This window comes from Physeter macrocephalus, chromosome 7, assembly GCF_002837175.3.
Source record: "Physeter macrocephalus isolate SW-GA chromosome 7, ASM283717v5, whole genome shotgun sequence".
Lineage (NCBI taxonomy): Eukaryota > Metazoa > Chordata > Mammalia > Artiodactyla > Physeteridae > Physeter > Physeter macrocephalus.
In genome coordinates, this window is record NC_041220.1 from 38,562,122 (window position 1) to 38,581,086 (window position 18,965).

General features: G+C 36.2%; 1 protein-coding gene across 5 annotated transcripts in view; it reads left to right on the forward strand.

Moving 5' to 3' along the window:
- The window catches only part of CENPC (centromere protein C), a 93,762-nt gene that overhangs the window by 56,872 nt on the left and 17,925 nt on the right, over positions 1-18,965 (forward strand). For 3 of the 5 annotated variants that reach the window (XM_007108001.4, XM_007108003.4, XM_007108004.4), the window contains 3 exons: positions 5,016-5,159; positions 6,254-6,336; positions 13,959-14,018. In XM_007108001.4, coding sequence (XP_007108063.2) covers positions 5,016-5,159; positions 6,254-6,336; positions 13,959-14,018 — 287 coding nt within the window. Of the gene's footprint in view, positions 1-5,015; positions 5,160-6,253; positions 6,337-13,958; positions 14,019-16,356; positions 16,417-18,965 lie in introns of all 5 variants that reach the window. The other 2 variants (XM_055085947.1, XM_007108002.4) reach the window with 2 other exon arrangements.

Consider the following 18,965-nt stretch of genomic DNA (forward strand, 5'->3'; position numbering starts at 1 on the left):
GTAATAATGTCTCTTATGTGTACAATGCAGTTATTTTTGTTTGGCATTTAATAATTTGTCTATGTTATTTAATCATTTATATAGAGGCAATGTTAGCATAAAGGAGTCTGCAGTCTGACAGACCTGCTAGTAAATCCATGCTCTGTCATTAGCTGGGTGACACCTCAGGCAAAATAGTACTCTGAATGTTTCCTCATATTAAAATGGGGAATAATATGTAGCACATGGGGTGTGAGTGATAAATTTAATAAGGTAAGCATTATTGTCACCTAACAATCCCTTTTTTAAAATTGTGATAAAAACATATAAAATTTATCATCTTAATCACTTTTAAGTGTATCGTTTGAGTTGCTTTCTTTTAAATGAAATTAATGTAATTACAATAATCAGGAATACATCTTAATTCTTTTCCCCATAAGATGATAAAAGTTAACATATTTTAGTGCTTACTATGTATCAAGTATTCACTAGATGCTTTCAATGAATTCTCATCAGTCCTGACAACCTACTGAGGTAAGTATTGTTCTTATGCATTTTTGCATTTTGATAGAGCATTCACTCATTCATTCATTAAAAAAATAATACATATTATGTGTGAGAAACTGCAGGTGGTGGGGATGTATTGAAATAAATGATAGAGTGCTCTAAAATACATTAGTGTATGTCATTATAGTGCATACTATCTAAACAGTTCATTGAGTAGTGAATTTCCCCCCACTGATTTGTAATGCCTTCTCTGTCTTATGTCAGACTCCCATATTTATATTAGCTTGTTCCTTAATATCATTTGATTTTCATTAAGACTCTTAAGAGGTCGATAGGACAGGTGTTAGCTCTCTTTTTACATATGAGGAAGGTACACTTAGTAAATAAATAGTGTGTCATTGGATATGTAGGTCTTTTATTAGTCCAACTGTTTTTACTTGAATGTATTAATAATAATAAATCACTGTTTTATTAAACAAAGCAGATAAACCTTAGCTATGGGTTGAGAGAAATACTAAATTGAGTTTTTATGTTGTTTCTGAATTTGAGCTAGTACCCTTAAAACAAATCTTATCTTATGCACAGTGAGAAGGAGTTAGTCTAATGAGAAATATCCAAAGTTGATAGTTGCTACAGTATCTGCTTAAGAAAGCCTGTTAGGTATCTGTATTCATAGAAAGGAAGATCTTTGAGACATTTGTTTAGTTCACCTGTATAGTTATTAAGCTACTTACTATAAATAAAAGATCAAATATGTAATTATTTTGGTATTCTACTTGCCATAAGGTGGGAAGATAAATCTTTGTGGTTACTCAGTGGCTGTCATGGAAACCTCAAAGATAATTTAGATTTAAAAAGCATGTTAACAGTATTATTGTTCTGTATTTAGGAAAGGCAAAAAAAAAGAGACATTATTACATTAAAATATGAATATGTCTAATTTGTCTAAGGAGTCTTCCTGATTAGAAATATTACATGGAAAAAAATATTATTTGAACTTCTCCTTTATACAAGTAACAGATACTAAAATTTTAACTTGTCTAAAGTGATATTTTTTGCTTCTTAAAACCTAGTAACCATGGTCATTAATTAAACTACAAGCTAACACCCTTATTTCCTTCTTAAAGCGTTTAGAAAAAAAAAAAATCTTAAAGAGCTAGTGCTTTTAAAGTATAAGAAACAATTACCCTCTAGAAATCTTTGAATTTCTCTCATTTTAAATTTGTATAAGCACTTAATTTTTATATTATGTCTATAAGCCATTTGGAACAGAAGTTTACTACATTAGATTTTTTAACAGCTTTATTGAGGTATAACTCATATATAGTTCACTCATGATGTGTAGAATTCATTGGTTTTTTTATTGTATTCACTGATAGTGCAAACTGTCAAAATAGTGAATTTTAGAACATTTTCATCATTAGGGTCCTTTAGCTATCATCCCCCTGTTCCCCTCCCCAGCAACTCTAAGGAACCACTAACCTACTTTCTGTCCACACATTTCTCTATCCTGGACTTTCATATGAGTGAAATCATATAGTACGAGGTTTTTTGCATTGACTTCTTTCAGTTTGTGTATTTTCAAGTTTTATCCATGTTGTACCATGTATCAGTAATTCATCCCTTCTTATGATTGAGTGCTATTTCATTTTGTTACATTATGTTTTGTTTATCATTCATCCATTGCTGGACATTTGGGTTGTTTCTACCTTTTGGCTATTATGAATAATGCTGGTATAAACATTTTGTACAAATGGAATTGCTGAGTCATATGGTAACTTTACGTTAATCCTTTGAGGAGCGAGCTGCAAGACTGTTTTCCAAAGCATCTGCACCAGTTTATATTCCTACCAGCAGTGTTTAAGGCTTCCAGTGTCTCCACATCCTTGCCAACATTTGTTATTATCTGATTTTTTGATTCTAGCCATCCTAGTTGGTATGAAATGGCATCTCATGGTGGTTTTGATTTTCATTTCTGTGAAGACTAATGATGTTGAGCATCTTTTCATGTGCTTATTGGCCATTTGCCAATCTTTACAGAAAGATTTACTCAGATCCTTTGCCTGATTTTGGGGGGATTGTCTTTTGTTTTAATTGAATTGTATGAGGTTTTAATATATTCTAGATACAAGTCTCATCCAATAAATGATATTTGATAATCTTCTCTCTCATTCTTTGGATTGTCTCACTTTATTGATGGTGTCCTTTGAAGCACAAAAGTTTTTAATTTTGATAAAGTCCCATTGATCTGTTTTATCCATTGTTGCTGGTACTTTTGGTGTCATATCTAAGAATCCTTTGCCCAGTCCAAGTTCATGAAGATTTACTCCCGTGTTTTTTTCCTAAGAGTTTTGTAGTTTTAGCTCTTAAATTTAATTCTTTGATCCATTTTGAGTTAATTTTTGTATATGCTGTGAAAAGTCCAGCTTCATTCTTTTGCATGTGACTATCCATCCAGTTTTCCCATAACTGTTTGTCGAATGGTTTTAGCACCATTTTTGAAAATCAGCTGACCATAGATGTATAGGCTTATTTCTGGATTCTCACTTTTATTCTGTTGTCTATATATTAGTTGTTGTTCTAGAACCACACGGTCTTGATTACCATTGCTTAGAGGTAAGTTTTGAAGTCAGGAAGTGTGATTTTTCTTTTTCAGGAATAATTTGGCTATTCTAAGTCCCTTGCAATTCCATATAAGTTTTAGAATCAGTATGTCAATTTCTGCGAAGATGTCAATTAGAATTCTGAAATGGATTGTGTTGAATATATTGGTTTGAGGAATATTTCCATCTTAACAGTGTCTATTGATCCATGAACAGGGGTGTTTGTCCTATTATTTAGATCTTTAATTTCTCTCAACAGTATTTTCAGAGTATGTTTTACACTTCTTTTGTTAAGTTCATTCCTAAGTATCCCTTTTGATGCTGTTGTGAATGGAATTGCTTTTTAAATTTTATTTTTGGATTGATCATTGCAAATGTATAGACATACAATTGATCTTTGTATTTTGATCTTTATCCTGCCATCTTGTTGAACTCATGTATTAGTTCTGAGAGCTTTTTAGTAGATTCTGTAGGACTTTCTAAGTACAAGATCATGTCATTTGTGAATAGTGATAGTTTTATTTCTCCCTTTCCAATCTGGATGCTTTTTCTTGCACTCTTGTCCTGGCTGAAATCTTTAGTACTATGCTAAGTAGAAGTGACAGTAGCAGACTTCCTTGTCTTGTTCTTAATTTTAGGGGGAAAGCATCGAGTCTTTCACCAATATGTTATTAGCTGTGGGTTTTTCATAGATGTCCTTTTATCAGGTTGAGGAAGTTCCTTTTTATTCCTAGTTTGTTGAGTGTTTTTGTAGTGAAATTTTTTTTTTTTCTTTTTGCATCTACTGAGGTGATCATGTGATACATTTTTTTTTGTTGTTGATAAAATGTTGCTAGTTTTTTTTGAGGGCCTTTTGTTTTGGGTTTTTTGGGGGGGGCTGTAGTTTTCTTGTGATGTCTTTGTCTAGTTTTGTTTTCAGGGTAACACTGACTTCATAAAATGAGTTGGGAAGTGCTCTTTTCTTTTTTGGAAGAGTTGTGAAGAATTTGTATTAAGTCTTTGAATGATGGTAGAATTCAGTGGTGAAACCATCTGGGCCTGGGCTTTTCTTTCTGGGTAGTTTTTTGATTACTGTTTTATTCTTTTGTTATAAGTCTTTTGAAATTGTTTATTTTTCTCTTGAATCAGTTTTGGTAATTTGTGTGTTTCTAGGAATTTGTCCATTCCATCTAGGTTATCTAATTTGTTGACATACAGTTGTTTATAGTATTCTCTAATAATTCTTTTTTTTTCTTTTGACTCTGATGGTAGGACCTAGAGGGAGACTAGAAACTCCAGAAATAAACTATCAAAGAATACTCAGAAGTTTGGATGCTCTTTAGTTATGTTGCAAACATAACTAAAATTTTTTTTTTTACAAATGATAAGAATAGGCTGGTAGACTGAGTCAAGAAACAAATTAAAACATAGGACTTGTAAGATGTGAGAGTGGAGAGAGAATTATGCAGTCTAGGAATAATGTATCTTGTTTGCATATATTTGGGGTAAGCTAGTTATCTGGTAGCTACCAAAGAGATGAGCCTAGGTCCCTCTGAACACTCTGCTGTTCCTTAGTAGGCTGAGTAGAGGTATCACATAAAACAATTTCAGTTGTTTGTGGATTTTCAACAAAAACTGATAGATTTAACTGTGTAGTATACATCATAAGCTGCCTGTAGGTAATGTCACCCAGTGCCCTCCTATCATCATGTCTATCTTAGTTAGGCCAGGTCTGTACCATTTCTTTTATCAGAATTTTTCAAATTAGAACTCTTGGTAGGTTCTAAAGTCACATTTCCTTCCTGGACTAGTTGTAAGTTTTAGGACCTGAACAGTTATGTGATATTTGTTATAGCCAATGTTATATTGTCTACCCACCTTGTGTAATGTTTCTAGAAGAAATATTTTTTGAAGAAATGTAAACAATTACAAACTTCATTTTCATAGAGGTACAGGAAGCTCAAAGAATCAAGATAGTATGGCTGCACAAAATGTTCATCAAAAGTCTCAGATCAGTGGATATACATGCAAGACACCAGCAGAGTCAAACTTGGATTCTAGAGAGCCTGGGAATTCACTTTTGGAAAGAAGGTATGCATGTGTTCTAAGGATAATAGGATTTACTCACTGTATTTGTTACCAACTGCTGTGTAACAAATTACTCTCAAAGCTTAATATTAATTTTGTTGGTGCCTTGCAAACATTATTTCACAGTTTCTGTGAGTAGAAATCTGGGAGAGAATTAGCTGGCTAGTTATGGCTCAGGGAATCTCATGAGGTATAGCAGTCAAGAGATCTATCTGGTTTGCAGTCCTTTGAAGGCTTGACTAGAACTTGGAGGATCCACTTATAAGGTAGCTGGAGGCCACAGTTTCTTGTCATGTGACTCTCTCCATAGGGGTATTCAGTATGGTAGCTAGCTGGCTTCCCACAAAGCAGGTGATCCAAGAGAAAGTGTGACTATGATGGAGGCCATAGTGTCTTTTGATGACCTAGTCTTTGAAGTCTTCCAAAGTCCATACTACACTCAGAAGAGGGGAGTTAGAATTAGGCTGTACCTTTTGAAAGGGGCATCATCTAAGAATTTGTGGATATAAGTTTAAAGAGAGCAAACCAAATTAAACTAGTCTCCTAATATCTGAAGTCATACACTCTTTTTCAAAATGAAGGAATGGTAAATTATAGCAGATTCTCAGACTTTGAAGGGATGGCTAAGATTTCTTTACTCTTTGGGAGCCTGTGACCACTAGGCCTGTCTTGGGCTCATAATAGGAGGAAGAGGATCTAGGACTGGGATAAACTGAATCATCTCTGAACAATTTCTAACTATATTTTAAATTGCTTGTTTTTGCCTGTAGTTTAAAAAAAAATTAAGATAAGCTGATTTATTTCTAATTTTATTTCTTATGATTTGATTTTTATCAGAGTGTTATTTGAGTTGACTTAAATTTGTAACTTGTTTCATGAGTTAGTTTAAAAGGTTATAAAATTCAGTATTACCATGTTTGACAAGTCAAATGTAGGATTAAATTGTAGATTTTTTGTTTTATGCAGCAAATAAGTATACTATTAATATTTCATAAGAAAAAAACCTTTGGCAGTTTTAGGATAAAAATGACCATTAAGGTAGATATATTAGATAGATATAAATGCACAAATTTTGTGGTTTACCTTTTTTTCTTAAGTGGACCTTCTAGGCCCAAGAATTATTTAACGTCTGGAATGAATAATTCAGATGTGGATGATAATGAAGTTCAGGAAAGTTCGAGTAAGTTATGATTTATTTCTACTGTCTTGATTTTTATAGTGTTATGCATGTGGAGTAAGGTGTGCTATGTTTTATTTAAATTATCACCAGTGACATTTTTGTGGCAAATATGTATTGAGTACCTACCCTTAAGAGCCTTACTTTATTGTTAGAGATTTCTAAGAACTTACACCTGGGTGCGAGAGGGAGGGAGGGAGAAGAGAGAGAGAAAGAATGAGAGAGATGAATGACAGTCCTTTCCTTGAAGTAGGATGTAATAATATAATTGGCACTTAAGACACATACTGCAGTATTTTAAAGCTGATAAGGGTATAAATGAAGCAAGATTAGACATATTGATGATTACTGAAGCTAAGTGTTGAAGTTTTAAAAATGCGTCTTAATAGAGAGTTTTATAATTTTTTTATGTCCCTGAAGAATGTGCTTGAAATATAATCTCTTATACTGTTTTGTTCTTTCCTAATTCTTTTTCCATTTAAATTGTTTCTTCCCCTTGTGTTTAGATATACTTTATTATTTTTCTCCTCTAAGTGGAATGCTTTTTATATTTATTTTTCTGCTTTTTATTTGGTAAAGAAAAAGCTGAATTTTCTGGAGTATAGTTTTAGTTTAAAATTAAAGGCTTTTTTTTTTCAATAGAGTGTTCTTATTGTTGTACACTCTGAATTATAGTGATTTTTCTTTGATCCAGGTGTTATTTAAAAGAGTGCATTAGTCAAGAGTTTGGTCCCCAGAGTCAGGAACCTGGGATTGAATCTAGCTTTACCACTTATTAGCTATGTTATCTTGAGTAAGAAATTTCAGTGTTCTTAGCTTCAACTTCCTTATTTGTAAACTGGCGATATCAATTCTAATCGCATAGATTGATACAAAGATGAATACACATTCTTTGCTTAGTTTTAATACCTGGTATATGTTAGTTATGCAGTGTTGGCTGTTATCCTAAGAAGTGTTTTGTTTTGTTCTTTTGTTAATAGTTTATAGTTTCGGGCTTCCCTGGTGGTGCAGTGGTTGAGAATCCCCCTGCCGATGCAGGGGACACGGGTTCGTGCCCCGGTCTGGGAAGCGATGCAGGGGACACGGGTTCGTGCCCCGGCCTGGGAAGACCCCGCATGCCGCGGAGCGGCTGGGCCCGTGAGCCATGGCCGCTGAGTCTGTGCGTCCGGAGCCTGTGCTCCGCAATGGGAGAGGCCACAACAGTGAGAGGCCCCGTGTACCAAAAAAAATAAAAATAAAAAAAATAATAATTTATAGTTTCATTTAATTGTTCTTGATAACTTTGCCCTGTCTTATTAATTCTTTGAATTTTCTTTGTGTTCTAGAGTATGCTTAGAACACATAAAATTCATGGAAGAATTTTATAATTCCATGGATGCTTGAAAAAGAGAATATTACTTTTTGTGTACAGATATGGATTAAAAATATATATACACTCATTATTTTGTTAATGTAAGTGGACATATATTTTTAATATACTTTGAATATTTACAAAATTCTTAAATATTTATGGAATATTATGGAATACTTACTATGCATTCTTCTAAGGGAAAAAGATATCAAAACTTGTGATTTGTTGGATGTTGAGAGTAGAAAAATAAAGCAGGGAATTTTGTTTGTTTGTTTGTTTTTGTTTTTTTGCGGTACGTGGGCCTCTCACTGTTGTGGCCTCTTCCATTGCGGAACACAGGCTCCGGACGCGCAGGCTCAGTGGCCATGGCTCACAGGACTAGCCGCTCCACGGCATGTGGGATCTTCCCGGACCGGGGCACAAATCCGTGTCCCCTGCATCGGCAGGCAGACTCTCAACCACTGCGCCACCAGGGAAGCCCAAGCAGGGATTTTTAGCGTGGGAAATGGGAGTTACATTTTTAGGTAGATGGGCAGAAAAGGTCTTACTGAAGAAGTGATAATTAGAGTAAAGATATGAGAAAGGTGAGAAATCAAATCATGCAGCTGTATGGGGAAATAGTGCCTCATGCAGAGGGAAGATAAGGGCAAAGGTTTTGATCAAGTAACACCAAGGAGGCTGGGAAGGCTGGAGTTAAGGAAGAGAGGGAAAGGGTAGTAGGAGATATGTCACAGAGCTAACAAGAATGAAAGATCATATAGGATGCTAAAGGCTACTGTAAGGATTTCGGGCTTTACTGAGAGAGACGGGAAGCCATTGGAGAATTTTGAGCAGAGGAGAGACATGACTAACCTTTAAACAGAATCATTGCGGCTGCTGTAGAGTACACATTAGGGGTGGAGTGATAAGTTTGAAGGGGGCAGGTGTAAGGTTGGAAGCAGGGAGACCAGTTGGCAAGACATTAGTAATCCCTTTGTGAGGTGGTAGCTTGGACTAGGGGGTTAGCAGCGGAAGGTGGAGAGCAGTAGTAGGATTTTAGGTGGTTTTGATGGTAGAGTCAACATGATTTCCTGATGGATGGGATGTAAGGTGTAAAAGAAAGTGAGGTGTCAAGGATAATGGACTTTAAAGTTTTTGGCCTGAGCACCTGGAAGAATGGCATTGTCATTTCTTGATTTGGAGACTACTAGAGAAGGGCAGATTTGGGGGAAAAGAACAGGATCTTAGATTTGTACATTCTGTGTTTCATATTATTCTTATCCTTTGTATCCTTATCATTTGTGAGGTCTGTTAAGGACTGCCAGAGTTGAAGTAAAGTGTTTGCTTTGCAGTGGTCTGTCTCTCCTATTTCCTGCAGTCTTTACTATGTACATTTCAGCGCTCTTACTGAGCATGTAAGTTTGCATATGGAATGTACCTGTTTTGGTCAAATTTACCTTCTTGATCACGTTACAATGCTTTTACTTGGTAGTCTTTTTTTGTCTAATATTAACATTGTGACTCCCTGCTTTCTTTTGGTTTGTTTTTGTTTCTTATATTTCTTTTCTTCCTTTTACTTAACCTTTTTTTTTTACCAAACTAAAGCAGAGTGCTTCAAACAGCATGATTGAATTTTTATATTTGACTTGCTCTGTCAGTATTTTTTTCCTTTAATAAATGTTTAACAGATATGCTTTGTTACTTCTTTGTAAAGTTGGTAGATAGTCTCACATATGCTAGCAAGGACTCAGGAACTTTCTTTTTTATCACAGTGATCAACTAGTCAAATAATAAAAGTCTTTTGAGTCACAGTCTTTTTGTCCTTTAAAGTATTTGGCTATTGCTCTTTTATCTCATGATAGCTAATGCTTATGAGTAGATATTGTAAGCCAGCCTTACTTCTTTTTTCCTTTGTAAATAACCTGTTTCTTCCATTTTCATGCTTATTAGGCTTTGCTAGTCTTTGAAATTCTGGAGTTGTCTCTGTGTTTTGCTTTGTTTTGTTTTATACTCTTCTGGGAAATAATTTTAAATTTACTCAAATACCATATCCCCTTCATCCAGTTTCCATAATTGCCAACGTTTTACAATATTTGTTTCATTTCCCTCCCTGCCATCTCTACATAAATGTTTATACATGTTTATTAGTCTTTTTTTTGGGCTGTTCGAGTGCAAGTCACATACATATTATTATGTGTGAGTATATGCAGACATGATGCAAGACAAGAACATAATCACTCTTCATCCATCCACATCAGTAAATCAGCATTAATATAACACTAGTCTTCCTTCACCGACTCCATGCAGATTTCACCAGCAGTTCCATCAGTGTTCCTTTTTCTCTCTGGTTCAGGATCCAGTCTAGGATCATGGACTGTGTTTGGGTCTCAAGTCCCTTCAGTTTCCTTCAATAAGGAATAGTTCTTTAGCCTTCTTCTAACTTTCCTGACCTTGACACTTTTTTAAAGAGTACAAGCTTTTCATTCTTTAGAATGACCTTCAACCTGGGTGTCTCTAATATTTCCTCATGATCAGATGTGAGCCATGCATATTTGACAGAAATACTGCAGAAATGATGCTGTGTTCTTTGTGCATCACATTAGGAGGCACACAGTACTGACTCATCTTCTACTAGTGATTTTATTTATTTATTTATTTAATTTTCAAATAAATTTATTTATTTTATTTATTTATTTTTGGCTGTGTTGGGTCTTCATTGCTGCGTGCTAGCTTTCTCTAGTTACAGCGAGTGGAAGCTACTCTTCATTGTGGTATGCAGGCTTCTCATTGTGGTGCCTTCTCTTGCAGAGCACGGGCTCTAGGTGTGCGGGCTTCAGTAGTTGTGGCACACGGGCTTAGTTGCCCCGCGGTATATTGGATCTTCCCAGACCAGGGCTCGAACCGGTGTCTCCTGCATTGGCAGGTGGATTCTTAACCACTGCGTCACCAGGGAAGCCCCTCTGTTCATGATTTTAATCTTCATCACCTGTTCAAGTTATTGTCTGCCAGGTTTCTCCACTCAGGGTTTTTCTCTTGGGTAATTGATAAGTATTTTGTGGAATGATATCCTATTTTAGTAACTTGTTCCTTTGCAAACCTCTGCACCAATATTAGCATCTTTTGAATATTCCCACCTGAATCCACTAATGGTGGTACCAAATTACTATTTTCTGTTTCCCTAATTTCTTCTCTATTAATTAGTTGGCATTCTATAAGAAATAGTTTTACTTACTCCTTCCCCATTTATTTATTCATTATTTATTTATATTATTATGGACTACTACTGGGTTCCTATTTTATTCAGCGGGTTATAATCTTTATCATTTATTCTGGTACTCAAATTGTGCCAGATTTGGCTTGGAGGAGACATCCTTTCAACTGGTTCCTGAGACCTTTTGTCATGTTTCTGTCATTTTTTGAATACTGTCTTATTTTTTGGCAGAAGATGTTCCAGGCTCCTTCCCCTGCCTCTACTCTGGAATCAGTTATTTCTTCAAAGGAACCTAGTGGAGGGATGACATTTAGAAACTTAGATTCGGGTGCTTGGTGTACTCATTGTTACTGGGATATCACTGCTTTTAGGTTCTCTCAGTGGACTGAGATAGGAAATAGATAAACACACACATACATATATATGTGCACTGTACATATACAAGCATCTGTATTTTCTTTCTGTATTTATTCAGGCATCCCTTGCTTTATTGCTCTTTGCTTTAATGTGTGTCACAGATTTTGCATTTTTTTACAAATTGAAGTTTTGTGGCAGGCAGCCCTGATCAAACAAGTCAGTTGGCACCATTTTCCAATGGCATTTGCTCACTTAGTATCTCTATGTCACATTTTGGTAATTCACACAATATTTCATTATTATTATATTATGGTAATCTGTGATCAGTGATCTTTGTTACTGTTGTAAGAAAAAATTATGACTTGCAGAAGGCACAGATGATATGTAGCATTTTTTAGCAATAAAGTATTTAAGATACATTGATTTTTAGGCATAATGCTTTTGCACACTTAATAGACTACATTATAGTGTAAACATAACTTTTATATGTATTGGGAAACAAAAATATTCATGTTACTCGCTTTATTGCCAAATTTGTTTTATTGCAGTGGTCTGGAACCAAACTCTCAATATCTCTGAGGTGTGTCTGTATTTAGAAACCATGAGTTCACATCGGTACCTCCAGCTCCAGTCCAACATGTTCAACTTTCCCTTTTCCATTTTAATAAACCCTTTCTCAAGGATAGTGAGAAGCCTGGCTCCTATTATCCTCAGTATATTTACTCATTTGCTTTGTTCCTTCTCTTGGCTCCAAGAGTTGCCTCCAGAGTCCAATGCTATAGGAAAATTTCCAAGAACGACTAGCCCTCTACTTGTTATAGTGGAAAGTACAAGGGAAATTGTATTTTTTTTTTTTTGCTATAGCTTTATTGGGATGTACTTCACATACCATACAATTAACCCATTTATAGTATATAATTCAGTAGTTTATAATTATCACCACAGTAAATTTTAGAACACTTTCATGATCCCCAAAAAGAAACCTTCTACTCTTTAGCTGAGAATGTAATGAAAACTTAGACCTGCTTTTCAGGAAATGTATATTACACACAAAATTGTATCAGAAATCTAAGATGGTTAATGGATATTAAGTGTTCTAGTTTCATTTTGTGCATAACTTACCATCCCTAACTTAGTGGCTTAATACAACAGTCAGTTTATCTCTTATGGTTCTGTGGGTTGACTTAGCTTATTAGCTGGGCAATTCTCATTTTGGCTGTCTTATGCATTTGTAGTTAGATGCAAGCCGCTGGGGCTGGAGTCATTTGAAATATCAGCTGGACTGGAAATCCACGGTGACTTATCTACTCATATATTTGGTACCCTGCCAGGGTGGCTGAAATAATTGGGGGCTGGCCAAGCATCTCTTTTCCTCCACGTGGCCTTTCCACTTGGTTATCTTGGGTTTCCTCACAGCGTGGCAGTCTTGGGGTAATCAGTATTCATAATGATGGCTGTCTTTCCTCAGACTGAAGTTCCAAGAGATCCAGGTGGCACCTGCATGTCTTCTGAGGAATTAGCTTTTAGAGTCCCAGAATGTCATTTCTGCGCATTCCATTAGTCAAAGCAACTCACTAAGGCCAGTGGTGATTAAAGGAGAAGGCGATTAAACTTTGCCTCTTGTTAAAGAACAGCGTTTGTGCATAGGAAGGGAAAGAATTGATGGTTGCTATGTTTAGATGTTATTTATCACACTAAAGTTGAGAACTCTTGACCTAATTGTCACACTGCTAAGTAAATTCAGTACGGTTTCACTATTTACAACTTTAAGAATCATAGATTACTTTATTAACACAGTAATTATTCATTATCACACCTTGCATTTTTATCCACCCAGTGGCTTATTTCACTTAAAGTCCACAAGCAATAGAAAACCTCTTTGTTTTTTGTTACTTGTAACTGTTATCGTCTTAAGACATATTCACTGTAGCAAAATCTAGAGACATATTATACTGTTTTTCACTAGTCTTCATTTCTCAGCAGTGAAAAGCAAAGGGAGTAATAAAATGTCAGGTTGACAGATGAATGGATAAAGAAGATGTGGCACATGTATACAATAGAATATTACTCAGCCATAAAAAGAAACGAAATTGAGTTATTCATAGTGAGGTGGATGGACCTAGAGTCCGTCATACAGAGTGAAGTAAGTCAGAAAGAGAGAAATAAATACTGTATGCTAACATATATACATGGAATCTTAAAAAAAAATGGTTCTGATAAACCTAGGGGCAGGACAGGAATAAAGACACAGACGTAGAGAATGGACTTGAGGACATGGGGAGGGAGAAGGGTAAGCTGGGATGAAGTGAGAGAGTAACATTGACATCTATACACTACAAAATGTAAAATAGATAGCTAGTGGGAAGCAGCTGCATAGCACAGGGAGATCAGCTCAGTGCTTTGTGACCACCTAGATGGGTGGGATTAGGAGGGTGGGAGGCAGACACAAGAGGGAGGGTATGTGGGGATATATGTATGCATATAGCTGATTCACTTTGTTATATACCAGAAACTAACAACATTGTAAAGCACTTATACTCCAGTAAAGACGTTATTAAAAAAAAAAGAGTATGCATCCAAGTAAAGAACTTATTTTCTAAGAAAAAAATGTATTTTCAGGTTGAATATTATTTTAAAATATTTATTCTGAAGTTGACCGAGTAACACACTTTAACTCAACATGAAATTAGCGGACATTGCTCATGATATTGCTTCTGCAATTTGCAGATGATTCAAGAGTAAAAAGGTCTAACTCAACACCAGAGAACAAGGTGCATCACAAATTAGGTAAGATTACTTTTCTCTTAATATTTTCATATTATAAAGCCTTTATTTCTAAATATAACAATTTTTTCTCCAGCAGGGGGAAAATATTTGGATTAATTGTCAGAGAAAGTAAAACTTGTATTTAGTTTTCATGAATTTCATGGTAAATCATCACAGGCCACTGAGTTTCTTTATTGTCCATTTATGAAGCCTGTAATCCTCTCACTCATTGCTCTATAGTAGGGAGCTGATAAGCTAAGAAGCTAGGGTGGAGAATTCTATAAAATGTAACTGCTAGGTAGATGGCATCCCTGACAACTTCTCCCGTTTTTTCCAGTTCACACCTAAACAAAGCAGTAACTAGGATAAGTAAGCTGGGAGCTAAGGAACCCACGGAGAGGCTCACATGAGGATTAAAACTATGGTTTTCAAAAAGATATTTGCTGGTGAAGATTCATGGGACCTCTCACCTTTGTGGAACTGGAGTGGCTTTTTATTTCTCTTCCTATACTTGAGGCTTCTGCACTTGTACCTGAAGAGAACCTGTAGGAATGAAGCTTTTTCTAATTGCTTCAACCAGAACCTCACATCTTGTCAGTTAGTATTTTGTAGGCCCATGTGAAGAGAGACTGCTATACTTCTTGGTGCTTAATGCTTGTCTTGGAGTGGAATATGCCTAGAGTCAGAGTAGGCAAAGAGAAATAAAAGTGTCCCTGAGCAGGGGCTCCAGCAACCCAGGAGAGGAAAATCAAGAATTATGCCTAGCAACAGTAGGCAGCTTCTGGTGTGCTAGAACCGTTGTAGTAGATGGATAACAGTTTTAACAATGAAGGAAATATGAGTACTGTCAGAGATCTAGTTATATCATAGAAGGCTTTCTAGTTGCTAAAGCATAATTTTTCAGTTTAAAAAGTCAGTACATGAACTGAAAGTAAAGATACTTTCTGTTGAGAGCTGAATTAGTAGCTGGTATTGACATTGAAGAAATTCATCAGAACAGAAATATAAAAAAAGATGGAAACGATGAAGAAAAAAATATGCAGTGGAAATAACATGAAGACAGCAGATAAAACATGCAAATAACAGGATTTCCAGAAAAAAGAAACAGATGGAGGAATGAAAACAGTTGAAGAAACTACTAGTTAAAACTTCCCTGGAGTAAAGATAGGCTGGATCTGCAATTTGAGAAAGTTTACCAACTGCCAGAGAGAATTAATGAAAAATGTACATCTCTAGACATAAGTGAATAAAATTTCTGAATTTCAAGGATAGAGGAAAGCTTCCAGACAGAAAAGTTACATATAAAGGAGAAACAAAACAAAACAAAACCTGACTACCACAACTCATGTATGTAACTCTGGAAGAATAAAATTATATATATAGCCTACTTTCAGAAATGTATTACAGAGGTGGGCGTGGTCAAGATGGCATACTAGGAGCATTTGGAATTCATGTCTCCTCACAACTAGGGCACCTACCAGGCACCGGTGGGGTACCATGGACACCTAAGGGGACAGGATGAACCCCTAGCAACTGGTTGTTTCGATTATGCTTTTATTTTTCCTGATACATTTTTTATCTTTCTAATTTTATTTTGTTTTTTATTCTTTGATATTGTACTGCTCCTTTTTTTTTCTTTCTTTCTTTCTTTATTTTTATTTTTTCTTTTTGTGGTATGCGGGCCTCTCACTGTTGTGGCCTCTCCCGTTGCGGAGCACAGGCTCCAGTTATTCATAGTGAGGTGGATGGACCTAGAGTCCGTCATACAGAGTGAAGTAAGTCAGAAAGAGAGAAATAAATACTGTATGCTAACATATATACATGGAATCTTAAAAAAAAATGGTTCTGATAAACCTAGGGGCAGGACAGGAATAAAGACACAGACGTAGAGAATGGACTTGAGGACATGGGGAGGGAGAAGGGTAAGCTGGGATGAAGTGAGAGAGTAACATTGACATCTATACACTACAAAATGTAAAATAGATAGCTAGTGGGAAGCAGCTGCATAGCACAGGGAGATCAGCTCAGTGCTTTGTGACCACCTAGATGGGTGGGATTAGGAGGGTGGGAGGCAGACACAAGAGGGAGGGTATGTGGGGATATATGTATGCATATAGCTGATTCACTTTGTTATATACCAGAAACTAACAACATTGTAAAGCACTTATACTCCAGTAAAGACGTTATTAAAAAAAAAAGAGTATGCATCCAAGTAAAGAACTTATTTTCTAAGAAAAAAATGTATTTTCAGGTTGAATATTATTTTAAAATATTTATTCTGAAGTTGACCGAGTAACACACTTTAACTCAACATGAAATTAGCGGACATTGCTCATGATATTGCTTCTGCAATTTGCAGATGATTCAAGAGTAAAAAGGTCTAACTCAACACCAGAGAACAGGGTGCATCACAAATTAGGTAAGATTACTTTTCTCTTAATATTTTCATATTATAAAGCCTTTATTTCTAAATATAACAATTTTTTCTCCAGCAGGGGGAAAATATTTGGATTAATTGTCAGAGAAAGTAAAACTTGTATTTAGTTTTCATGAATTTCATGGTAAATCATCACAGGCCACTGAGTTTCTTTATTGTCCATTTATGAAGCCTGTAATCCTCTCACTCATTGCTCTATAGTAGGGAGCTGATAAGCTAAGAAGCTAGGGTGGAGAATTCTATAAAATGTAACTGCTAGGTAGATGGCATCCCTGACAACTTCTCCCGTTTTTTCCAGTTCACACCTAAACAAAGCAGTAACTAGGATAAGTAAGCTGGGAGCTAAGGAACCCACGGAGAGGCTCACATGAGGATTAAAACTATGGTTTTCAAAAAGATATTTGCTGGTGAAGATTCATGGGACCTCTCACCTTTGTGGAACTGGAGTGGCTTTTTATTTCTCTTCCTATACTTGAGGCTTCTGCACTTGTACCTGAAGAGAACCTGTAGGAATGAAGCTTTTTCTAATTGCTTCAACCAGAACCTCACATCTTGTCAGTTAGTATTTTGTAGGCCCATGTGAAGAGAGACTGCTATACTTCTTGGTGCTTAATGCTTGTCTTGGAGTGGAATATGCCTAGAGTCAGAGTAGGCAAAGAGAAATAAAAGTGTCCCTGAGCAGGGGCTCCAGCAACCCAGGAGAGGAAAATCAAGAATTATGCCTAGCAACAGTAGGCAGCTTCTGGTGTGCTAGAACCGTTGTAGTAGATGGATAACAGTTTTAACAATGAAGGAAATATGAGTACTGTCAGAGATCTAGTTATATCATAGAAGGCTTTCTAGTTGCTAAAGCATAATTTTTCAGTTTAAAAAGTCAGTACATGAACTGAAAGTAAAGATACTTTCTGTTGAGAGCTGAATTAGTAGCTGGTATTGACATTGAAGAAATTCATCAGAACAGAAATATAAAAAAAGATGGAAACGATGAAGAAAAAAATATGCAGTGGAAATAACATGAAGACAGCAGATAAAACATGCAAATAACAGGATTTCCAGAAAAAAGAAACAGATGGAGGAATGAAAACAGTTGAAGAAACTACTAGTTAAAACTTCCCTGGAGTAAAGATAGGCTGGATCTGCAATTTGAGAAAGTTTACCAACTGCCAGAGAGAATTAATGAAAAATGTACATCTCTAGACATAAGTGAATAAAATTTCTGAATTTCAAGGATAGAGGAAAGCTTCCAGACAGAAAAGTTACATATAAAGGAGAAACAAAACAAAACAAAACCTGACTACCACAACTCATGTATGTAACTCTGGAAGAATAAAATTATATATATAGCCTACTTTCAGAAATGTATTACAGAGGTGGGCGTGGTCAAGATGGCATACTAGGAGCATTTGGAATTCATGTCTCCTCACAACTAGGGCACCTACCAGGCACCGGTGGGGTACCATGGACACCTAAGGGGACAGGATGAACCCCTAGCAACTGGTTGTTTCGATTATGCTTTTATTTTTCCTGATACATTTTTTATCTTTCTAATTTTATTTTGTTTTTTATTCTTTGATATTGTACTGCTCCTTTTTTTTTCTTTCTTTCTTTCTTTATTTTTATTTTTTCTTTTTGTGGTATGCGGGCCTCTCACTGTTGTGGCCTCTCCCGTTGCGGAGCGCAGGCTCCGGAGGTACGGGCTCAGCGGCCATGGCTCACGGCCCCAGCCACTCTGCGGCATGTGGGATCTTCCCGGACCGGGGCACAAACCCATGTCCCCTGCATTGGCAGGTGGACTCTCAACCACTGCGCCACCAGGGAAGCCCTATTTTTTTTTTTTTTTTTAATGTGCTACGAAGCTTGTGGGATCTTGGTCATCAGGCCAGAGGTCGTGCCCAAGCTCCTGTGGTGGGAGCTGCGAGTCCAAATCGCTGGACTAACAGAGAACCTCAGCCCCCGTGGAATATCAGTCAGAGTGAGGCCTTCCAGAGGTCCTCATCTCAGCACCAAGACCCGGCTCTATCCAACTGCCTGTAAACTCCAGCGCTGGATGTCTCAGGCCAAACAACAAGTAAGACAGGAATACAGCACCACCAATCAAAAAAAAAAAAGGATAAAAAAATATGTTACAGATGAAGGAGCAAGGTGAAAACCCACCAAACCAAACAAATGAAGAGGAAATAGGCAGTCTACCTGAAAAACAAATCAGAGTAATGATAGTAAAGATGATCCAAAATCTTGGAAACAGAATGGAGAAAATACAAGAAACATTTAACAAGGACCTAGAAGAACTAAAGAGCAAACAAACAGTGATGAACAACACAATAACTGAAGTTAAAAATACTGTAGAAGGAATCAATAGCAGAATAACAGGCAGAAGAACAGACAAGTGAGCTAGAAGATAAAATGGTGGTAATAACTGTCAGGGAGCAAAATAAAGAAAAAAGAATGAAAAGAATTGAGGACAGTCTCAGAGACCTCTGGGACAACATTAAACGCACCAACATTCAAATTATAGGGGTCCCAGAAGAAGA